The 25,965-nt window shown below is 38.4% G+C and overlaps 1 protein-coding gene across 1 annotated transcript in view; it reads right to left on the bottom strand.

The window, feature by feature from the left end:
- Positions 1 to 9,968: 9,968 nt before the first annotated feature.
- The window catches only part of LOC135793915 (nephrin-like), a 47,913-nt gene continuing 31,916 nt past the window's right edge, over positions 9,969 to 25,965 (bottom strand). The window contains 16 exon segments of the mRNA XM_065305043.1: positions 9,969 to 12,520; positions 12,603 to 12,822; positions 12,923 to 13,068; positions 13,184 to 13,351; positions 13,652 to 14,245; positions 14,307 to 14,594; positions 14,704 to 14,994; positions 15,079 to 15,381; positions 15,490 to 15,780; positions 15,864 to 16,106; positions 16,109 to 16,159; positions 16,304 to 16,594; positions 16,716 to 16,904; positions 16,978 to 17,130; positions 21,533 to 21,712; positions 22,181 to 22,348. Of these exon segments, the coding sequence (XP_065161115.1) occupies positions 12,174 to 12,520; positions 12,603 to 12,822; positions 12,923 to 13,068; positions 13,184 to 13,351; positions 13,652 to 14,245; positions 14,307 to 14,594; positions 14,704 to 14,994; positions 15,079 to 15,381; positions 15,490 to 15,780; positions 15,864 to 16,106; positions 16,109 to 16,159; positions 16,304 to 16,594; positions 16,716 to 16,904; positions 16,978 to 17,130; positions 21,533 to 21,712; positions 22,181 to 22,348 (3,923 nt within the window). The 3' untranslated portion in view covers positions 9,969 to 12,173.

Genomic DNA, 25,965 nt, shown 5'->3' with positions numbered 1-25,965 from the left:
TTTTATTAACTTGCAAAAAATTAATTAATTTTTCCTTGCGGATTTATACAAGTGTGTTCTAATTACCGGTGGATGTTTCTTGTGACCTAGTAAGTCTATCAATTTTATTTCGAAAATATATTGTAGCATACGAACAATAAACTGTGCAATTAGAAATAACTACACAGAGTGAATTATGTCGCTGTACTAAATTGTTGCATTATTAATATCTCTATATGAAGCTGAAAAAAAGCGGAGATTTTCATTTAAAATTTTAAGGTGAGCTCATGCGCAAGAAGCACCTCACTTAAACATAGTTCTATTGTTTGGACCAAGAGGGCGTGAGTATATTCTTACAGACATTTTATTGAGAAGCGTGTTCTCACTGCTCGATATGTGCTTTTATCAAAGACTTGTTTGTTATTTGTTTGTGTTCGGGTTAGTGTTCGTGTGTGCTGCACGTAGTTGATTGTTAACAACATTATAATTCTGCTAGTGCGTATTCACTTATTTGAAGGAATAATTGCTTTTATCATTCTCAGCATTTGTAGTAATAGATGATGTTTTTTGTTTTGTTTTTGTGAATGTTTTATAAGTGGATAATTAGTGGTACAAGTTTTGGTGAATTACGCGGGTTACGATCGTGAGGGATAACATTCTGTAAGTAATTAATAAATATACAATACATATTTCCTGCCAATTTACCTGGAACTTGTAAATGATAATATCAGTCTTTACATTCTGAATTTTCAATCCATTGTTGGTTATCGCGTATGATTTACGAGATAACCGCAACCGAAGATTCTTATTGAATTGCCTTGCGTCGCGTAAATCAAACCTTAGTATAATTTTTATAGTCAGGCGGTTCCCCACAGGTACACCTTCATCGTAATTTTGTACGTTTCTCAATTATTTTTCCCGGTATTATATACGATTCCTAATTACTCCATTCGACTGTGCACCACTGATGTGCGGTGTTCGTTAAACGTGGCATGAACAAACGCAAAGGTACCTCTGCTTGAGGCACTATATTATTCGTATTTACCGTCGGCCAACGGATACCCAACTTCATTGCAATACCAGCGGAAATTTTCGTATGTACGATACGCGAATTTCATCATTACATTACATCATTCATACAATATGCACAAATAACTTCCTTTCTTTCGTTCTATCTCTTATAGTTTGCGAGATAATCGCTATTGAAAAAAGTGGTAAAAACTCTTGTTTAGTTTAGAGGAAATTCGTTACCGAAAATATAATTTCCAATAATTTATAATTATAATTATAATTATAAAATAATTCAATTATAGCCTATCTTATAGAGATTTTTTCGTCGATTAAGAATAAGCGATTCGTTCCTTCCTATCTCTTTTAGTTTAGAAGATATAATCTTTTTTCATCTCTTAGATTTCCAATTTAACTTGCTTAGGTACTAGAGAATGGGAATCACTTCTACCGCTTCCTTCGTACGGTTCCTTGAATGGGAATCACTTCTACCGCTTCCTTCGTACGGTGCCCTGAATGGGAGTCACTTCTACCGTATCCTTCGTACCGTCCCCTGTGCTCAGTGCTAAGAGCAGAGATTTTTCTTGTTTGTCCCAGAATTTTCATCAGATTATCTCCGTGACAGCCTTTTCATATTGACTGCATTCTATTCTGGATTTTAAGATACATTGTTTATACCAGAGTACGTTCACAACGTACAATCTTTTCATTGCATTGGACTGCATTCACAATATGAATTGTTCATAGTTCTCACTCTTGATCCTTATGGTGTTTGTGCACACACAACTTTTTGTTACCGCGTTGCGGCGCGTCCGACTCGTTCAGCAGTGTTTGTTCTTATTTAGTCGATCGTGCGCCACCGCGAGGTAAAGACGCGTTTACTTGATCGGCGGTTTTGTGGCGACTAATCGCGTTTCTTGTAATTTTAAGTCGGTAGTTGAATTAAAATCGGTCAGCAAAGATAAGATTTAGATGTACCCGACGAGTACAGCGTATAGTTATTGAGATATCGCGTGTGGAACCGAGAATTGCGTGGTATTACAAGTTTTACACTTGTTTGCCGTCGGTCGGCAGATATCTCCCGTCGGCTAAGAATTCCTAGTGGTTTTGTTTTGTGTATTCATTTAATTATTAATTTGAATTACCACCACCATTTGTGCCTGTTGTGGAGTATTTCACCTACGAAAACGTAAAAAGGTGTGTTACATAAATATTATATTTTGTTATTATTTGACTAATTAAACAGTCAAATGTGGATTCATCACCCGAAAAGGAAAAACGATCAGTCAAATTAGTTGAAGCTCTGAAAATGGTCGCATTTAATCTACGATGTAAAGTAGTGCGTTCCGACGGCTGCCTATTCGCTTCCGTTAGGTTCTATTTATCGTACCTGATTATTGCTTTTGTATCTCTGTTTGTAATCGGCTTCATGTGTTTGCTAGTTTCTGGGTTTAAGAGTTAATGATTTAGTATTTCTTTAAAAGTAGTAATTATAATTATTAATAATTGTATTATTTATTATGTTCTATCCCCGCACCCATCACCTCTCCTGGATATCTTCCAGGTGGGAACAGGTAATATAACTTGTATTTCTTCTTTTCTTTTTTGTATCACCCTGTATATAAATTTTCCTTTTTGTTCAGCGAAAATTGAGCAATTTTTATTGTTTAGGGGTGATTTTTTTTAAATAGAAGATTTTCTTTTGACAACATCCTGTGTATACATTTTTCTTGCTCAGCAAAAAAATTGTCAATCTTTATTGTTCTTGTGGTAACACCCTTTATATAATTTTCCAGTGATGTCACGCGAAAACAAGATGCAATTTGCTATTTTCTAGCGTTATTCTTTGAAATTTGGTAGCAGTTTGCATGTCGTGGCTTTGTAGGTGATAAAGTTGTTTTAAAATGATGTCACGTGTTCTGTAGGAATTGAACTTGCAAATTCTGAAGTTGTATTGTATGTAATTTGTTAATAATGAAATATTAAAGCTTTCTATCATTTTAGGTATAGGTCAGAACAGGAAAGTATTTACTATTAAATTCTCCGGCGGGTTGTATTTATTTGTTGCTGGAATTCTTGATACAACTCGCGAAAATTTGCATAAAACTGTGATTTTTCATTGTTTTTCTGTAGAATGATTGTATTTTTTTGGGTTTACACGCGATCTAGGCGACCATTGATATCGTCGCGAGGGTGGATCGGATTGTAATTTGTATTTTTATTTCTCTTTCTTTTTTATTGTGGAGACGTAGTCTCCGATTGTTATTACATGTTATGGTTTACGTTCTATATGTTTCTATCCAACTCTTGAATAGCTTAGGTTTAGTGCCATTAATTCTAATTATTGGTAAATGACGATTGAGCAATTAACTGTTTTGCACACTCACACATACACACACGCATGCACGTAATGAAGAGCGAATCTCTAATTTAACTAGCCTATCTTATAGAGAAATTTTCGTAGGTTAAGGATATGCCATTCGATCCTCTCTATCTTATAGAGAAATTTTGGTAGGTTAAGGATATCTGATCCTCTCTATCTCTATTAGTTTAGAAGATATCGCAACGAACATGTTTCGATACAATGAGAAGACCCCCTCTTTGCATGATTTTTCTTTAACCCTATTTTTAAAATTGACATAATCTCTAATTTAACTAGCCTATCTTATAGAGAAATTTTCGTAGGTTAAGGATATGCCATTCGATCCTCTCTATCTCTGTTAGTTTAGAAGATATCGCAACGAACATGTTTCGATACAATGAGAAGACCCCCCTCTTTGCATGATTTTTTCTTAAACCCTATTTTTTAAAATTGACATAATCTCTAATTTAACTAGCCTATCTTATAGAGAAATTTTCGTAGGTTAAGGATATGCCATTCGATCCTCTCTATCTCTGTTAGTTTAGAAGATATCGCGATGAACATGTTTCGATACAATGAGAAGACCCCTCTCTTTGCATGATTTTTTCTTTAACCCTATTTTTTAAAATTGACATAATCTCTAATTTAACTAGCCTATCTTATAGAGAAATTTTCGTAGGTTAAGGATATGCCATTCGATCCTCTCTATCTCTGTTAGTTTAGAAGATATCGCAACGAACATGTTTCGATACAATGAGAAGACCCCCCTCTTTGCATGATTTTTTCTTAAACCCTATTTTTTAAAATTGACATAATCTCTAATTTAACTAGCCTATCTTATAGAGAAATTTTCGTAGGTTAAGGATATGCCATTCGATCCTCTCTATCTCTGTTAGTTTAGAAGATATCGCAACGAACATGTTTCGATACAATGAGAAGACCCCCCTCTTTGCATGATTTTTTCTTTAACCCTATTTTTTAAAATTGACATAATCTCTAATTTAACTAGCCTAACTTATAGAGAAATTTTCGTAGGTTAAGGATATGCCATTCGATCCTCTCTATCTCTATTAGTTTAGAAGATATCGCAACGAACATGTTGCATGATTTTTTCTTAAACCCTATTTTTTAAAATTGACATAATCTCTAATTTAACTAGCCTATCTTATAGAGAAATTTTCGTAGGTTAAGGATATGCCATTCGATCCTCTCTATCTCTGTTAGTTTAGAAGATATCGCGATGAACATGTTTCGATACAATGAGAAGACCCCTCTCTTTGCATGATTTTTTCTTAAACCCTATTTTTTAAAATTGACATAATCTCTAATTTAACTAGCCTATCTTATAGAGAAATTTTCGTAGGTTAAGGATATGCCATTCGATCCTCTCTATCTCTGTTAGTTTAGAAGATATCGCAACGAACATGTTTCGATACAATGAGAAGACCCCCCTCTTTGCATGATTTTTTCTTAAACCCTATTTTTTAAAATTGACATAATCTCTAATTTAACTAGATTTTTCTTTAACCCTATTTTTAAAATTGACATAATCTCTAATTTAATAGCCTATCTTATAGAGAAATTTTCGTAGGTTAAGGATATGCCATTCGATCCTCTCTATCTCTGTTAGTTTAGAAGATATCGCAACGAACATGTTTCGATACAATGAGAAGACCCCCCTCTTTGCATGATTTTTCTTTAACCCTATTTTTAAAATTGACATAATCTCTAATTTAACTAGCCTATCTTATAGAGAAATTTTCGTAGGTTAAGGATATGCCATTCGATCCTCTCTATCTCTGTTAGTTTAGAAGATATCGCAACGAACATGTTTCGATACAATGAGAAGACCCCCCTCTTTGCATGATTTTTTCTTAAACCCTATTTTTTAAAATTGACATAATCTCTAATTTAACTAGCCTATCTTATAGAGAAATTTTCGTAGGTTAAGGATATGCCATTCGATCCTCTCTATCTCTGTTAGTTTAGAAGATATCGCAACGAACATGTTTCGATACAATGAGAAGACCCCTCTCTTTGCATGATTTTTTCTTAAACCCTATTTTTTAAAATTGACATAATCTCTAATTTAACTAGCCTATCTTATAGAGAAATTTTCGTAGGTTAAGGATATGCCATTCGATCCTCTCTATCTCTGTTAGTTTAGAAGATATCGCGATGAACATGTTTCGATACAATGAGAAGACCCTTATAGAGAAATTTTCGTAGGTTAAGGATATGCCTCTTCGCGATGAACATGTTTCGATACAATGAGAAGACCCTCTCTCGTAGGTTAAGGATATGCCATTCGATCCTCTCTATCTCTGTTAGTTTAGAAGATATCGCGATGAACATGTTTCGATACAATGAGAAGACCCCCCTCTTTGCATGATTTTTTCTTAAACCCTATTTTTTAAAATTGACATAATCTCTAATTTAACTAGCCTATCTTATAGAGAAATTTTCGTAGGTTAAGGATATGCCATTCGATCTCTATCTCTGTTAGTTTAGAAGATATCTCTGTTAGTTTAGAAGATATCGCAATAGAGAACATGTGCCATGTTTCGATGCATGATTTTTTCTTTTTGACATAATCTCTAATTTAACTAGCCTATCTTATAGAGAAATTTTCGTAGGTTTATGCCAACCCTATTTTTTAAAATTGACATAATCTCTAATTTAACTAGCCTATCTTATAGAGAAATTTTCGTAGGTTAAGGATATGCCATTCGATCCTCTCTATCTCTGTTAGTTTAGAAGATATCGCAACGAACATGTTTCGATACAATGAGAAGACCCCCCTCTTTGCATGATTTTTTCTTTAACCCTATTTTTTAAAATTGACATAATCTCTAATTTAACTAGCCTAACTTATAGAGAAATTTTCGTAGGTTAAGGATATGCCATTCGATCCTCTCTATCTCTGTTAGTTTAGAAGATATCGCAACGAACATGTTTCGATACAATGAGAAGACCCCCCTCTTTGCATGATTTTTCTTTAACCCTATTTTTAAAATTGACATAATCTCTAATTTAACTAGCCTATCTTATAGAGAAATTTTCGTAGGTTAAGGATATGCCATTCGATCCTCTCTATCTCTGTTAGTTTAGAAGATATCGCAACGAACATGTTTCGATACAATGAGAAGACCCCCTCTTTGCATGATTTTTTCTTTAACCCTATTTTTTAAAATTGACATAATCTCTAATTTAACTAGCCTATCTTATAGAGAAATTTTCGTAGGTTAAGGATATGCCATTCGATCCTCTCTATCTCTGTTAGTTTAGAAGATATCGCGATGAACATGTTTCGATACAATGAGATCTGGTTTTATTTTATATAGATTTTTCAAACTTTCCCTCTTTGCATGATTTTTCTTCATGTAACCCTATTTTTTAAAATTGACATAATCTCTAATTTAACTAGCCTGCTGCCGCGTGGTAAAGACGCGTTTACTTGATCGGCGGCTTTCGTGGCGACTAATCGCGTTTCTTGTGATTTTAAGTTAGTAGTTGAATTAAAATCGGTCAACAAAGGTAAGATTTAGATGTGCTCGATGAGTGCGGTGTATAGTTATTGAGATATCGCGCGTGGAACCCAGAATTGCGTGGTTTTATAAGATACACACGTGTTTGCCGTCGGCCGGCGGATATCTCCCGTCGGCTAAGAATTCCTTGTAGTAATGTTTTGTGTATTCATTTAATTAATAATTTGAATAACCACCACCATTTGTGCCTTTTGTGGAATATTCTACCGACGAAAACGTAAGAAAATGCGTAACATAAATATTATATTCTGTTATTATTCGACTAATTAAACAGTCAAATGTGGAGTCATCACCCGATAAGGAAACACGATCAGGCAAATTAGTAGAAGTTTTGAAAATGGTCGCATTTAATCCTGGCTGGAATGCAAGTAGTGTAATATTGTCGCGTTCCGTCGGCTGCCTATTCGCTTCCGTTAGGTTCCGTTTATGGTGCCTGATTATTGCTTTTGTATTTTATTTCTGTTTGTAATCGGCTTCACGTGTTTGCTAGTGTCTGGGTTTAAGAGATCATGATTTAGTATTTTTTTATAAGTTGTAATTACAATTAATAATAATTGTTTTATTTATTATGTTCTATCCCCGCAGCTATCACCTCTTCTGGATATCCAGGTGGAAACGGGTAATAGAACTTGAATTTTTGTTTTCTTTTTTGTATCACCCTGTATATAAATTTTCCTTTATGCTCAGCGGAAAATGAGCAATCTTTATTGTTTTGTGGTGATTTTCTTTATAAATAGAAGATTTTCTTTTGACAACACCCTGTATATAAATTTTTCTTGTTCAGCAAAAAAGTTGCCAATCTTTTATGCTTTGAAGCCATTTTCTTTTTTACATTGTAGATTTTCTTTTGGTAACACCCTGTATATCAATTTTCCGTTATGTCACGAAAAAATAGCCATATTTGTAGTGTTTGAAAGTTTGTCGTTGACGTATATTCTAAAATGAAGTTGTTTTCTTTTTGTAACACCCTGTATATTAGTTTCCTTGATTGTCTAGTGAAAACGAGCAAGATTTATAGTGTTCACTGCTTGCACTTTAAATTTTCATTTTGTAACACCCTGTATATTTGTTTTCATTTTCTATAACGTAGAAAATTAACTATTTGTTAATTTGTTTATCCCGGTAGAACATTATTACGTGGTACTTGCTTACATGTGCGTGGCTATGCAGGTCGTAAGTCCTATTACAACATGGCGGTACGTATTTGGTTGACTTGTAAAATCTAAACTTGTATTCTATTGTTAATAAAGAAACAGTAAGATATATTGACTTCTTTGATTTGTGTGTACCCCTTCTATGATTTCAGAAACAGTTCCCTCTCTCAGGGGATGATCCCCACTATAAAAATTGTTAAGGTATCCTGTGTGATTTGTGTGCTCCTTCTTTCATTTCAGCTACAGGTCAGAACTTGTAAGAATATTTTTAAGTGTCGCCTCTCTTGAGACGACTTAAAACTTAGAAATATTTAAACAAGACCTCATAAGGATTGTCCTTATAAGGAGTTCCCTCTCTCTGGGGGTGATCCCCCACCATAAAAATTGTTGATATGCCTGATAATTCCGGGGATGAAGCGCAGAGACATCGCAGCTGTAGGATGGGCCGGGAGCAATGGACGCAACGAAGCAGTGGGCGAACGACCGTAGACTGTCTTATAACGACACGTGCCAAAAAATTTAAAAATCTGATCCTCCCCTGGTTCTCTTTCTTCTATCTCCTCTTCTCTACTCTCTGTTCTCTTCCTTTCTTCTCTCCTCTCTCCTCCTCTTCTGGTTCTTATTCTCCTTTTCCTTGTTCTCGTTTCTCCATTTACTTTCTTACTTCCCTTATTGCCTTCACTTGTATTTCAATTTCTCTTATATTTCGTTGCAATTCATATATGCAACCCAAATTACACCTGATATTTTTTATATTTGAGAAAAATACCTTCTATACCTGAGATTCGATCCGTGCCTAGTAGCATGCCAGCAGGTGCACGTCTCCACTCGACCACCGAGTGTTTTTATCATTGTAATTTGATTCTTCTATTTATGTTTCTACTCTAATCATGTTTTTAAATACATTTATTCTGTTGCATAGGCAACCCACATTACTCGGATTTATTTCGATATTTAAGAAAATATCTTTTCTCTACTGGGATTCGAACCACGAATCTCTAAGATACAAGTATAGGCACACGCACCTGAGCCATCGAGTTCTCTTATCGTACCTAATTCGTTTCAGGTATAAATGCTACACTTCTGTTCAAGTCTTTAAAAACAACAACACTTATATTGCGTATACCTGCATATAAACGCATGCAATCAAATGTTTTATTTAAAATCTATTCTGAAAATAACAAAGAGGATTCATAAAGAAATACACTTGCTATTATAATATTAATTTATATTTCATTAAAAGTCATACAATCACAAACGCATAGTAAGCATAGTTATGTTACTCATTTTATTGTTCCTGTACTAAATTCAACTTTCTACGCGCTATTCAAACGCACCTTATTTGTAAATCAAAATCTCATTTTTAATCAGATCCCGTGCGACTATCCTGCGAAAATACGTTGTAAAAAAACTCCAATATGTTTCTAACAGAAATCTGTTATTTCTAACAGAAATCAGAAATTTGTTAATTTCCATCAAATTCTCCAATTGGAAAACATGACGCGTTTAGTTTTGCGTTCCTGCATTGTGTAACTTCCACATTTCCACACTCATTCACAACAGAAATTATACACAATGGCGTTATATGCCAGCACTACAAACAATAACAAAACTTTTCACGATTGGTAACCATAAGAAATACTCACCGGTGATAACAGCCAACTAGACCTGACTCGGCAACGCGGACACAGACTAACCGCAAAGGCGCCATGAAATTCGGCGCGTTTTCTCTCAAAGATGACAAGTTGCTTATACCGAACACCGTTTAGTGTCCATAGTAAAAATCAAGTAGAATGAATGAACGAAACTACAAATTATGCACTACCGTAAAATAAGACCGGCGCACAACGTGAACCGAACCAGACTGAGTGCATGTGGTGCTTGCTAAACAAATCGTTGTTGATAAATCCCCACTGCTTCCCGATTTCCACTTTAATATTGCTACAGAACATATACAATTTATATTTATGATTTATAATATGATTAATAGTTTATTTTAACAATATACAGTATGAGATGAACAGACATTCAATTCTTCCATTTTATCTTATTGACTGGACAATTTAACAATATTAATTATTAAATACAGTGAGCATTCATACATCTCCTCATTAAATTTTCTTAATTATATTACTTTGTTGTCAATAACAATGGAGAATACTTATTACACAAGGTTTTGTAAATATTCGAATGTCATGTTAGTATGTCGTACCAATTTATGAAAATTTTCCATAATACCTTCGATTTATTTTGATTATTACAAAAATTCATAAGTACATATTACTGAAATTCGAAACGAACCAGTTTTGCAGATGCCCGAGACAAAAAATTAGAACACGAGGTATGTTAAGTCTAACCAGCGATCTAATTTGTTGCACCGTGCATTAAATACATATTACACATGGCGGATTGTATGAATTATATCATAAAAAGGCACTTCTTTCTCAAACCTCTAAAACTTGTTATTTCTTTTATGAAAACTGGAAGGTATCAGTTTCAATTATAATATCTGATAATAAGAATAATCAATCGTTACTGCAGAATTATTAATAATACTCTTGTACAATATTTACAATTAAAATGTGAAGCTCTTAATATGTATAAATGTAAAATTTATATTGTGTGAAATAAATACAATTTTCTTTTCTTATGACAATTGAACTACGACTATGCTGAATGATTGTATTACCATGTTTGCGGTGTTAATTTTGAATTCACAAAGTTCTTCCTTCAAATTGCATATCATTTGGGTACTTTTGCTTTCTTTATAGTTATCTAATGAGTTTCAATGTTTAGCGAGGTTAATAATTACCTATGTTTTACCTTTTAAATACTGGATTAACTAGATAGAGCAATTTGTAATTTATTTATTAACCTTATCGACACACCCATTATACCCTATTTGTCCGTAACAAAACTTGGTGGGTACGTGCCAACAGATTCAAAAAACAAAATAAACTATTCGCAGTATTATGGTTTAGAAGATAAGTATACTAACGACGCAAACGAGCGAAGCAAATTATGGAAACTTTTATATATATAAAAAACAAACTCAAAACTGCTTTTAATCGTAACAGTTGCGAAGATAAAGTTGTAAATTAAAACGAACAACGTAAAAATATCCTCGGAACTACAATGACATTAATTAATGCGACATTATTACACGTATATTGAAAACGTAAGAATAATTCTAAATATAAACGAAAACTTATACTCACTAAAAACGAAATTGCAGAAGCAACGCTAGAAAGGCTCCAACATCCAATTCGAAAATTTAACTTTGGTTGATTGTTTGGACTAGTAGATAATGAATTTTTACATTAACACCAATTTGTATTAAATGTGTGAGAATCTAACGAACTTAAAATAAAATAAACGAAAAATATGAAACCGAACTAAATGCATGCATAAATAAGAAACCTAATCTGTTACAACGTTATTGTAAGACATCATCACCTAGCCTAAAATTTATATACAATCATCACATTGTGTAAATATCAAATGATTAATTAGTATTCTTTGTCGTCCTCTTAAGTATCGATTGATTAATGAAAATGTACACGTGAGTCTTTAGCCCCTTATCAATATATCTTTGATAATTTGCATTGGAATGATCTAACGTTGTATTATATACGTTATATGAACATATTTTGTCGGGTGTGTGGTTTGAACACCAATTAAGAAACGCGTATCATTTGGCTTACAAATTGAGCAAAATTCAAAGATCAGCACGGACACTTAGAACGATTATTCATTGCAATTATATTCGTATCTTAAAGGCAAATCAATAATATTATTTATCAGCCTTGATTATGTCGCCATAATGTAACATGGTTTTCGTTTAGCACTTGCCCAAACATTTACACTGTCTGTTGCTAATAAAGTAGTAAATTCGTTTGCACGATTGTATTGTCCTGATTGTAAATCATTGCAGCACGATGTGTCCATCCACACACTAATTTATCTAGTTCAACTAACTAGTCTATTCGATTTATCAATATCAGACTTTGAATCCACTCGACGAATCTTCTCTTGAGTATCATGAAGCTTAACGACGCACGCGAAACGAAATAACGAACACAATCACGCTTTTTACAAGATGTACAAAACTTCCCCCTTATCTCATACAAGATGTCCTTCTTGTTCGTTTACACTATATCCATTGCCAAAGCTGCTCATTTCTCGCTTTTGATTGAGCGTCTGCGCTTGCAGAATCTGCGAATTCTGATTCGTATTATGAAGCACATCCGGCGGCGGGACTGCTGAATGCTGATGGCGTAAAAGTGATCCATTTAATGGAAGGGGTGGTGTTGCCGGCGTCAAGTGACTGAGATGCGGGTGCACAGGAATCGGCGGTGGATTCTGAAAATCCAATGGCGGCGGATAGGATAAGTAACGGTCGGACATGTTAAAGTAAGAACCGTCTGCCGGTGGTGCCGGCGATGGTGCACTCACGTATGACGACTTCGCTATAAATAGATAAACAATGCAAACGGTTACGACACATGCGGCAACTCGAAGTTAATCACATGCACAAGATTATGTAATTACCTGACATACTGCCATGATAGCCCAGAATTTGATCATCGCGCGCGCGGTTGCGGTCTATGTGATGCTGGTGCTGGTGGTGGTGGTGTGGATGCGGCAGGGTGTGAGTTTTGTGCGCCATGTTCGGTTGAATTTGCATTTCGTATCCTGGACAAACAGGATAGGACTGATAATCCTGTTGGTCCATGAGATAAGTGCTCGCCGCTTGTTTTCTACCTTCGTCCTGCAGCACAGATGAGAGAAACGTTTAATTTAATATATACCGAGGAGAGTAGAGGAGCGGTAAAAGACAATGTAGGAAAGATTAGAACTTTCGATATTACCACGTATTCATTGTTGCTGCCCTCGTTGCTATAGGTCTCGCTCTTTTCACTAACGGATGATAAGGTTTCGCCGGTTACGGTGTCGTTGTAGCTGCTTGGGGCATACATTTCGATCGTCGCCGACTTGCTGCTTTGATTGCCTTGATCTATTAAGAGAGGAATCATTAGTAAATGTCACTATCACTGCACTTTGATAAATTACATTGGAATGCAAAATTGATAAACAAAAACGAACTAAATATTAAACAAAATAAAACAAACCTCTAATACGTTTCGCACGCTTTCTAAAAACACAACCAGCTACCAACACAATATTGATCAGCAGCAAAATAACTCCAATGCATGAAACACTTATAATAACAAGTCTCGGAAGATCTTGTTTGTCAAGTAAATCTTCCGGAATGACTTTTTCCACATGATCACTATAAACTGAAACACAAAAACCACAATCAATTACCTGCAAGACGTTTCTTTGCTCTGCGATGAACGCAGCAGCCGATTAACAGGATATTCATCAATATGATTATAGTGCCCACAACTGTGCCCGCAATTATTAGAAAGCCAGGAAAATTTTTGAAGTTCTTTTCATCCAAACTAGGTGAATGGTATGAAGGAGGTACTTTATCTATATAAATTGAAAGTTTAGTAAGCTCTTCACGTTAGTATTGATTACAAATAGCAGATGCGGTATTAAAAATGTGTGCATTGGATTTTATCGTATCAACTTACTTGACGTCTTTGCACTGACGATATCAGGCATGTATTTGCTATTGCCGAGTTTGTTCATAGCCATGATAGAAAAGACGTATCCAGTACTGAGTTCTAATCCCTTGACAGTGTATTGACTGACGTTGTGAGGTAATACGTCTTCATATTTGTAGCCGACATCATTGATCTCGCGATACCTGATACGGTAACTTGCTTTCATGCCGCCATCAAACCCTGGAGTCCATTGCAGGGTTACACTCTCATGCGTTACGTTGGCAACTTCCAGCAAGGTTGGGGTATCAGGCGCTGATGTCACTTCCAGACGGGGTGAGTTTGTCGCAAAGCCCAAGTCATTCCTAGCCACGCATTCATAGTTACCATAATCAGAGGATGAAACGTGCGTTATAATCAACGTGGATTCCGATACAAGCGCATCGATTTGCCTGTAGGTGGTGAAATATTTGCCGGTGGTGTTGGCATTGATTGGGGACCCGGCACGTGCCCACGTGAATTTCGCCAAAGGCGAGGCCGAAGCGCGGCAGGTGATTTTGGCAGATTCGCCAGCATCGCTGGCAAACTTCATTAGGATCGGGGATTTATCCATTTCGGGCTTATCTATATTAGGAATAAATTCGTTAGAGCATATTTCACTTCGTGACAACGCATAAAACTTTACGTTTTACGATGAGCATAACGTCCTTGGTTGTCGTATTCCCTATGCCGTTGTTGACTATGCACTTAAACTTGCCGAGATCCTCTCTGCTGACTGCGCTAATTCGTAAAAATGATGTGCCATTTTTGTCATACATAGTCGACGTCCTGGCCATAAAGTCGGGAAAGTCATCGCGCTTCCACGTGATGAACTCGTCGCTCATGGGGTTGCCGGTGGCAGTGCATGAAATTGTGGCGTCTTCTTTGGGACTCACAATGACGTTCTCACTTGTCCCGGTGATGGAAGCGGCAACTAAAAACGCATCCACAAATCAAATCAAATGTCAGAAGCCATATTATTTTTACGGATGATAGATATTTCATAAAATTCTATCTAACCCACAGTTGATTGATCGACTTACATTGCACAGTCACATTGATGCTGGTCATTGTACTGCCTTGAGAATTAATGGCTTCGCATGAATAAATCCCGCCGTCGTTGCGACTAAGCTTGGTGATATTGAGCACACCTCCCTCCGATATTATGCGTTCCATACCGGTGCTGCTAGATGATTGAATAATGGGTAACCCGTCTTTCGTCCAAGTGTACTGAATGTTTTGCGGATTTCCTTCGGCCTTCAGGGAAATTATCAGCGGCTCATACTCGACTCCAGTTACAGCTTTCTCGTTCTCTTTATCAAAAACTGGCTTATCTGAAAAGAAATAAAGTTTGTGATGCCGCGTATTGATACTAACACCGTGTTAGATTGGGTGTATAAAATCGGATATAAACTTACATAAAACTTGGAGCGTGATGGCATCGTGCACGGAACGTTGAAGGGCTTCGTTCTTAGCTTGGCAAGTGTAAATGATGCCATTCATTTGCTCTGTGATATTTAGTTTCAGCTCCAAACTAGATACCTTTCCACCGTGTAGCCCAGCTTTCGTAACATTATTCAATCCCAGCACAGGGATGCCTTCTCGCCACCAAGATAATTTTGCCGGAGGATTACTTGAACTGGAATCGCATGTAAGTGTCGCTTCTTCGTTGGGTTTCAGCTCAACTGGGTCTTTTCTAATTTTGACAGTTTCGGGAGCAACTGCAAAATAATAATTTGTGATAAAAAAAAACGCTTTAACGACGGTGATTTTAGTTGGGTTTGCAGAAAGATGCTTTTTTACAAAGAAAAAGGAAAAAAGCCACTTACAATGGACACTCATAGTGACGGTCTCAAATAATGGGATCTCAGTGGCAGAGTTCGCCGCCTCGCAGCGGTACCGCGCCTCGTTGTCGGTGACGTTGGTGAGAATCGTTATCTCGGCCGATACAGATTTGTCAAGGGTTTTTAGTGTCGAATGGATTTTCTTGTCGTTCTTATACCAGGTCATTGTGGGCAGTGGATTGCCACCAGATGATGTGCAGGAAATTTTTTGTACAGTACCGGCGGCGATCGGTTGGCCCTGCGTATAGCCATGAATGAACGGTTGACTCGGTGGATCTAAACCAATTTTTTGCGTTAGTTTTCGCCGGAATTATTAATAAAATGTGAGGAGACAAGTGTCATAAACTTAAGTTTCTTACATAAAACATTAATGGTGTGCGTAGACACGACATTCTCAGTTAATTGCATGTTAAGACCGTGACAAACGACCACCAAACCGCGCCGGTGCTCGACGACAGCTGTGATATTTGAAGTCGTTATCCAGCCACCGGCAGGCGAGACCACAGTGCGGGATGTTGCATTCTTTACTTGACGCCCGGCAACCATCCACTTGATATCGGCAGGTGGATTGCTGTTGGCAGTGGTGCAAGTCAGTGGGACGGGTCACCGACACGTGCTTCTGTTGGACCAGAGATTGTAACATGTGCCGGCGAAACTGAAAACAAATCACCAATGATGTTGAGTTCGGATTGTTATAATGCGATATAATACGATCACAGCAAATATAATTAGGCAATTATGTTAATGATATCACTTCGACTCGTGCGGAGACTTGACTAACGTGTATAAATTAACTTACATAAAACGGTCATGTCGATTTCGGCTTTCAATGACGTCTTGGACATGACATTACTGGCCTCGCATTTGTACCGTGCTTTATTATCGCTGGCATCTGCCGTGAAAGTGTAGACGTTCTCGGAGATCCTGCCAGATGTTCGATAGGCCATCCTTATCTGCTCTCCATTCTTATACCAAATTAATTGGGCAGGTGGATTTCCGCCCCGGCTTCTACATATTAATTCAACGTTCTGTCCCCGACGAAACGTTTCGCCATCCGTGTAGCCTTCGATGTACGGAAGTCCCGGCGGATCTGCAATTCACTTTGTATAGTCGCTGAACACGGCACTTGTGGTGTAAGTATACAAAAATGGGAAGAACAAAAGAACGTCTAAGCCCAGTGGCAAAACAGGAATGTTACAATATCTACATACATAATACACTGAGCTCCACCGAAGTTCGCATATCGGATGAAAGGGCCTCGTGCTTTGCCTCGCAGGTGTACTTAGCAAGATCGTCCTCGGAGGTGGGCTTTATCGAAATGCGCGAGTGTGTGTCGTAGCGCGTAATTTTCCGGTGATTACCATTGCTCGACTCTTCGATGGTCTGATCCTCGCGATTGGCTGCAAGTGAAATTTGCATTTACTTTCGATGTTCGCCCCAAAAATAAGGCGCATCCTGTTGTGTAATACTCACGAATATTCAGCTCGGCCTTCTCCCGGTACCAGACTATTTTGGCAGCGGGCTTGGCGTTGCGAGCGCGGCATTCCAAATGGAATTCCTGATTTTCTTTGATCTCCAGCTTCGAGTTCGGCGCATGGTCTAGTATTTCCACCAACGAGGGCGGTGCTGAAATTAATTATTCGATTAGTTTGTTTGTGAAAATGTTTTCGTGGCACGAAAACGCCAGATTTAAATTTAATAATACTTTATTAGAATATGACAGAAACAGAGACCATGCGGTTTGTGGGTCACGGGGATGCGGCTGAAGTTTAAATTGTTCAAACGCGGCCGAGGGAAATAGAGATGGCGGGCATCCTGTGAGGGAAGGTTTTACACTCTACTGCCATAGTTAATAACGAATGGTCACTATGTATTTGTCGCACGTACCGCCACATCTCACTAAACTCTGTTAGGTGGGCGAGAGACGGCGCTGGCCTATGTAAAGACAATGCTTCAGATGTGTGTAAACTAATAAAGTGGACGATTTGAGATTTGGTGCACGTAGCTCGACTGGGGTTATATGGGTAACGCAAAGCATCCCCCTTGTTCCAAACCCGGGCATCAGGTCAGCGAATAGAGGCATAAATATTTGGCGACAATAGATATGAAACTGGACGCAATAGCAACGTTATTATTCTGATCGTAAACAAAAAATCAGAATCAATCAAAAAACAGCATTCGCGACATATATAAATCCTATAGTCACAAAACAGGAAATTGTTTTGATACGCTGTTAATGTTCTATTTTGCAGCAACCTACCAAAAAATCGAAGCGTTACTTTTTAGTGAGAGTTTAAGCTGCTGCCTCGCGTCTGGATAAATACACAGTTTTCATGATAGCTAATAAAGAGAAAAGAGAAGTTGACTGGGTATCCTGGATGAACACTCTCGCTGGCCCAACGCCAAGCCAGCAGGCTCTCGTTCAACTTAGCGCGCCCCCGACCACCGGAATCGAACACGCAGCCCGTAAAACTAACTTCCTCTCCACCTTTATTTCGCCCGCTCGACGAAACACAAAACCTCTCCCGGCAGACGCAGCCTGATGCCAGGTCGAGAAATTCTTCTTCCGTCTGCCTCCGCACATTGCTACGCCAAATTTAACTTCTTCCTCTATTGGTGACGTGTATGCGAGTCGTTCCGACATCGCCCGCATGCTCTAATTGAAAATATACGTTATATAATTACTACCGAACGTTTTCGCGTACAGTGCACAGGAAAAACGACAAAGCTCATGATGTCGATACTTCCTCATTGTCTTCAATTAGATGTGATTAATGTAGCATTATTGATCAACGATAAATTTCCCGACAAATTGTTTTGGTTGATATTGTTATTTTTCTCCAAGTTCCGCTTCGGTAAATTTGATTTGCATCGTGTGTTATGTGCCCGCACATACAACATCTACACAATTTCCCACCACATGCCAAAATCCATTAGGTTAAAATTCCGGCTTGGCGAAGTTTATGCCCGGCGCATCCACCTCGCCTTGGGTGTCGAACTCACGCACATACAATAAACCCGCATCGCCGGTGCAAAACCGCATTAACAAAGTTACTCTATAAATCCGACGTTAAATCGATGTAACACCTGTCACACGGCGCGGTGAATTCTTGACGCGCGAAGTTTACTAATTTATATCATTACCATCTTATGGTAAAGTAACCCGCGCGCGCTCTCGCACTCCTTTGACGCAACGAGGGCAGGATCTGTTACGATCCCAGTCACATTTGAATATTTGCACAAACGGAAAGTTTACACCTGAGTTTCGCAAGGGCGGCAACAGTATCAGTCGCTCATCATATTAACACCAACGAATGCAACCCCACGATGTGCGGCGTGTAAACATCAAACGGTTTTGCCATCATGGAAAGACTGAATACCCTTCTTCCCGAACGCAGTTCTTATGAACAGGTGCTACTTTTTGAATAGTCTTTCAATTACGTCGACACGCTGAATGACACCATTATTCACTCGGCTAGATAGTTAGCGACTTGTACACTCATAAGTCATGTGCAAACGCGTACGCACTCGACTCAGAGTGCGTTGTGGGGTGTGAGACGACACCGACGTATTAAATTCATTGTTGTTACGTGATGTAATAAAGATTTAATGGTGACAAGTCGCCATTACTCACAGCAGCTTCCAAGTTAACTCAAAGTCGGCGACACGAGAAAAACATGCCAAACAAAGAGTAGAAATTCTTTAGCTTTAGAATCTGTACTCAATTTTTTTCAAGCTACGCAGAGTGCTAGAGTTGCAGCATTTTAAATGAATGCAGAGGGTACAAAAAAAACTAGGATTTTATACGAAATTGTGCCAAAACGTCCTCGGTCCTGTTTTATATAGCCATAACGATTAAAATCTCTACTCTCAGCAGCTATTGTTTTCTTTGGCTGCATGCTAAGAGGACGAAATTGCCCCGGCCAGCCCCCAACTCGTCGCTAAAAGGACAAGTAAAAAGACCTAATAAATAACGCGCGCGCGAGATGGCAAACATCGCCGAGGTTTTTACTAGACAAGGAAGACATTCATCCCGCCAGCGCATGGCGTCGTTAGAACTAAACAAACCTAGACGTATTACGTTTATAGCTGTAAATCTGCCACGCGAGTGGTATTGCCGTCTCGAGTTTCGGCTGACATAATTTACAATATCACATGAAGAAATATTACCCAGTGATAAATCCGAATGCCGTTGCGTCGGCGACCCCATCGCGCAGAGCGGCTACAGCAACAACGACGCAACGCGCTCGCATTTTCCTTTCCGACCGGCTTATCGTTGAATAAACCCGATAAATGCTGTTTTATACCGAACACAATTAGCTACTCCACCGATGTTTGCTAAACATTAGCCGCTGCGGAGTGCTGGAGTACTACCGCACGAATGGAAGCAAAGCCGTTTTCATGCAAGAACTCTATTAGATTAAATCAATAGATAAACATGAGGCAAACTGGATAAGGTACTTGAATTCCGGGATGATTAAAACTTTCCTAATACGTAATTAATGGAAATTATTTGGGTGCAAGCAGAGTTGTTGTGCTTTTATTGATCGCAGCGTCCATACCGCATCCCCACCTAAAACCCTTAGAATACAACAACTGTCACAGCTCTTAATTAATTTCCCTCAGTAATATTATTATCTGAAAAAATACTACAAATTTAGCAATTTGGAATATTTTGGGAACTAAATAGAATTGAGTTTCATCTCTGTAAACCAAGTGGAAGCTCAAAGCTCAGAATAATTACACCGCTGAAACAGTAACTTTGTAGATCATCAAAATCAAATCACACAATCTTCTTTGCCGCCCACTGAATTAGCAGTTTCGGCTCTGAACACGTGTTCGGCACCCTCGAACAATGCGCTGGGAGCCATAATAATGCAAAGCTAATTGTCGTTGCGAGATTACTCGCGATCAACGTCGAGATTATTCCGCAGGTGTTAATAGCAATCGAAATCGATTTCAGACTCAAGCTCGTTAATAAACGAAAGCGACTATACACTGCAACGGGAACTGCGCGCACGCCTGCATGCGGAACGGATCATGGCGGAATACCTATTGTGTTTTCCAATTAAATATTTATCTTATTTCGATGGCAAGTGGTTCAGCGATTGCTTAATATATCAACACGTCGCGTCGCATTGGTTAGCGCCTGCCGACTATTCATAATCAATCTCATCAGTGCAAAAACCCGATGAGCTTTACCATAACCAAAGTTGTGGCGTTCTTAATTAATCGGTGATTGAAATGATTAGCCATATGTATATTTATTGGTCGCGCCGTTATTTGCAATTAGTTGCGAGTTGTGGCAAAAACTAATGCGAGCTTGCATCGCCTCGATGTCGCACGGCTTTCGCGGTTGATTATCGCGTATTGGCCGTGCGGAATATTCTATCAACGTGCCATTCATCACGTTCGCGCGCAATTATTCGACGCGTATTAGTTAAACGCGACGGTGTGGTCAGGGGAGGCTTTTATAATTACTTTAAAACTTGCCAGTTAACAATGGCCAAACAAGCGCACCACCCTCGGCCATCAATAATCGAAATTCGTGCGCTGGCCAAACGCAAATTGCGTGATTGATTGTTGAATTTTGTTTTGGGTGCAAAATAATGTATTTGGATAGAATGGCGAATGGTGTGAGTGCGTGTGTTACAGCCGCAGGGTCAAATGATGAATGTAAATGGAAAATTTTGGGCGCATTCCAACTCAAGCACAAAATGTGAAATGTATGCTTCAAATTCGCAACATTTTCATGCAGCAAAAAAAGTTATGTGCCCAAGCTTAATAAAGGAATTTAACCCTTTAATTAGTATCTGATGGTCAATCATTCTCAAGTATTTGATAAAAACTGAAAACTCCCAGCTAAAGTTAATATTAAATCGAAGAACAAAATACGTTTCAAGTCCTTTCGTACTTAAATATTAAAACACCAGGAAGATAACATTGGAGTAAGTAGAACCCCAGGGAATTGAACACAACGCTGATGGAGAAAAGAAAAGCATCTTTTCTAAAAAAAAAAAAGACTTACATATTACGGCGAGTTTTGCGTTGGCCCTGATTGCCTTATGAAATCTATGGGGTCCTACTTGGCACTGATACTCAGCGTCGTCCTCCAGAGACGCGTTGCTGATCCTGAGATTGTACACGCCGTGTCGTCGGTCGCCTATCACCGAATACCTGGGAAAGCCGGGTATCTCAGTCTTGAAGCCTGCAACAAACAAGACAGTATGGTGAGTACCGAAGAAGAAAACAAAACAAAAAAATTGAATATGTATTTTGACATAAAACTTGGCAAAAGTAAAATGTACATTGTATTGTGTCCAAAACTGAATGATGCGCATCTTTCTTTCGCCCAAAGAAAAACAAACAAAAAATAATAAAACGGAAACGCGTCCCATGTGAGTTTTCAAGACCTGAACCCTTGTTTACGAAAGGACAAGCGAATTCATTTGCGAATGTCTCCGGAGGTGTCACGATGAGAAATGTTCTCGGTGCGCTCAATTATTATACGTTGAGAACCCTCACGCATGCAAATTTGACATCATGAGTTGATATGAGAACAAAGAAATTATAATTTCAAGTTGGAACGACAAAGGTCTTTTATAAATTATCAATCATTTGGAAAAAACCAGACGCCGTTTAATTATAAAGCAAGTGGCAAGCGATTTGTGATTACCTAGCGCAAATCCATCCTTGGTCCATTGAACTTGTCCTGCCAAGTTGGCAACTTCGCACTCGAGCATCGCCTCGCCCCCTTCGAGAACTTTGACGTCTCTTGGCGAGACCCTGAAGTACTGCTGCTGGCCGGATATGGAAGGCGCTGCCGCCATGAGCATCAGAAGTACTGCAACAGAGAAAAATAAAAGGAAATTAGAGGCGTTACTCTGTGTAATCGACCGATAGACATGTACGTATTATTGTGTATTAGAAAGTATAAAAAAAAATAAAAACATTTAATGTTCCACCTTAAATTAATTGACCACAACTGTGAATGATAAATAACAATAAATTAAGTTCAAGTGGTTATAAAACAAATGACCGCCCGAAAACAAAAGTCTATGGGCCCGGACGTGCACGTTAAATTGCTGTTTAATTATTCGTGTGATTACAAAAAACGACAATGACATGAAATAAATGACCACCTGCATATAAACAAAGACATTACTGCTGAATAAGGTCAATTGAGTGTTAGTCACCATAAAAATAAACATCTAATATCGCACGTGAAAATGCTGCCATTTCAGTGAAGATCAATGAATTGTAAAACTGCAAATGTCATTAAAGTGCCTTTTTAGTAGCATGTTGATTTTGTGGTGTTAATAATGCAATAGTTGTGTATCAGGCGGGATCGTCCTTTTGCCGGTTTCCTGTTTGGTGAGGCGTTGCGGTGAACCGTGCTTAAGATTTATAACGTTAACTCTCGGGGGAAACAAGGAGTTTTCGACTATTCGCGAACCGGATATTTTTATTTATTTCTAATGGTGGGTTGGGAGATATATTTGTTTTGTTTCGTTTTATTTCTCGCTGTTTCGATTTGTCTTCCCTGACAAATTGCGTCAACTTTGCATAAAACTTGAGAAATAAACGTGTGAACTTTAATCATTTTCAAGCAGCGTATAATTTTATTCTTGTAGTATACAAATATTTGTATTTTGTTTTTGTTTTCAAATTATGCTGTCACTTTGCAGCATCTGCCACCAATTGAACGTGCGGTGTCGAACCCTGTTTACATAATAGTCGCGCTCGCATTCGACATGCGTTTTTTCGATGGAAAATCTCGCGCCCTGCTGGTGATTTAACCAATGCATTGAAGCTGGTGTGCGCGCCCGACCAAAAGTAAAGCAAAAGGCAATAATTCTTCATGATACATTTTTAATATTTATTACTTTCACATGCATGATTTATAACATGTCGCATGGGCGATATTTACGTATGAATTATAATGCAGAATGTAACTTTTTATAGGGCGTCATGTATTTGCCAATAAATTGATGCCCAGATTACATGCGCCGACTCCCTTCATGAATATTCAAGCGTTCAGCTGAGCGCGTCGCTCTCGCCGCATGCATATCTCTCTATATGTATGCATTCACGATTTTTTTTAATTTAGCACGCTCGATCGCTAACACTTTCGGGCTTGCCGACGTGCGCCCGGAAAAAAATTCGCAATACGCGCACATAATATGCAAAACTTCGCGCAGTATTACCAGTATACCGCAGTATAGTCGTGCGAAAGCGCACTACTAGAAATATCATACGTTTTGCGGCAATTTATACACCGGAAATGGCGATCTGAAAAATGCATCTTGCAGTGCGCCATTTCGATGCCAATATTGACATTGTCTGTGGTGAAATCCCATGCACCAGGCATGGTCAGTACAGTAGAGAACAGTAGAACACACGACAATCATTAACAGCAGTTTGCGACCAGTGTTTCGGCATGGCCATATTTTTTTTTGTTATCTCCTGCGCATCCCGGCATGCCCATTTTATGATTGCTCCGCTTTGGTTTTGTGTAATCCGAAACTCCACAAAAGAACAATCCAGGACTGCATATGCTGCCCGCATGGCTCGGATTCTCGCGGCCCCCGTCCGCATTGTTTATACTTTTATGCTTATTTTTGTATGCAACTTAAAAGCGTCCACACAGATGAAGAAAGAACGCGCCTTCGCATCCACACTTGTAAATTGCGACTCTCACAACAGTCGCAGTTGCAGCAAGCAGGCGATGCTATAAAAAGATGTAAACTTTTTCCAACGCGAAGAAGAAGAGACCCGGCTGCGTCTCGCGCCGAGAGACGGCAATTAGATGCTATAACAGATGCAGTTTTGCACAAGATACCGACGCTCTGTCATCGCTGCGGCGGGGAACGCCCCGACGGTTTCGCAATATTCACACAACAGGCGACGCCAACGTCGTGCAAATCGAGCACAATCTCATGTAGATGAATGTAATTCGTCCGCCAGACTTCTTGCTAATGTAATATAAAAGTTCGTTGCTCTACAGTATCGTATTAAAAATTAGCGTCGTAGCAGACGGGAAGAGATAGGAAGGATATTCATGTTTTTCATTTCAAACTTTAATATAGTCTTTCTGTTGGAGAACGGTGATATTTCACATTATTCAACAACTAAAAAATGCGATGCACAAGTCGCAGGCAGAGTAAATATATTATTTCATTATACATGATCATGGATAATAGAAAAAAATAAGCGTGAGTTGTCATAGCAACGTAGTGTGCTTTCATGGGCTGAAATTACTGACTCATTGAGCGATGATGTAATCAAATCTCTACCACCCGCTACGTTCAAGTGGAGCAATAAAATCCTAGCTGATCATACCTCCCACTTGTCAGAAAACAAAACTAATATTGTATTTATAAATCGCACAGCACAGCCGCTGGCAAATGAGACATCTCTATCGGCGCGACTGCACCGAAAATAGCTATGCAAAGCGAAGCGTGCTTACGACGAAATGACAAATGGCGCTCCAAGTGAAATATTATTATTTCCAGTTTGAGGCAGCCACCCCGCACACCATCACTCCAGGAGTTGGTTTCTCCTTCGCGTGCAAGATACAGTCGTTCGTCACTCAACAAGCGTGTTTAACTATTTATTAACGTTACAAGCTCGCCGTTTACAAAAGCAAAGATGAAGGAGTGCGATAAATGGGAATCGTCGAGCATGAAATCGTTATGTGTTGTTCGCCGCACGAACACGAATACAACCTATAAGCTACGCGGTGGTTTACATGAAGGAATATGTAATGTAACCGTAGAATCAAGACATTACTCGGGAGATTGTTGGGTGGTATCGTGAGCTATGCCTTATTTTCAGAATCGCTTCGTTGCTCCCACTGGCTGTAATGAATGTTTTTACGGCTAATGCTTGCCGTAATTTCATGCTTTGCTTAATGTGTAATGTTCAATTAACACCTTGTAATCAGTACATTCATTGTAAATGAAGATGTTTAAACATACACATATACATTACCCGAAAAGTAGGTGATTTATTATAGTCATAATTAAATTTCGATTTCACTCATGCGCAAATACCGCAAATGTCTGATTTTATCGTGATTGAATCTTTCATTCACTCCATGACCATGCATTAGAACATCCTGTTTTGAAACGAGTATAACTTATGAATGAACATTCAAAATATTAGAAGCATGTAGCTTCAAATGAAAAAAAAATACATCAAGAAGTGTACTTTGTGAAGCGTTAAATATTTATTTCATCGCCGCTTGGAGATTTAATGGCGCCCGGTTGATATTCAATGTCGTTGAATTATGTTTGATAAGTCGGTTAACTTTTAACCAATAACACCAATAAAACCATTAGAGCGCGAGTAACATGCGACCGCATCCAGTCGCGTAACCGGAAGACGCCTAAAACTACCACACAAACTCATTAAAAACCGGTCCTGGTTTTTTGTTCATCTCCCGCGAGCGCGTGGAGA

The sequence above is a fragment of the Atheta coriaria genome, unplaced genomic scaffold (assembly GCF_025399875.1).
Source record: "Atheta coriaria isolate IRGN ID8LTWV9N9 unplaced genomic scaffold, Caltech_Dcor_3.1 hic_scaffold_6_pilon, whole genome shotgun sequence".
In the NCBI taxonomy this organism is placed as follows: Eukaryota; Metazoa; Arthropoda; class Insecta; order Coleoptera; family Staphylinidae; genus Dalotia; species Dalotia coriaria.
The sequence above is the reverse complement of the archived record's forward strand: the minus strand, read 5'-3'. Positions and strand labels throughout refer to the sequence as shown.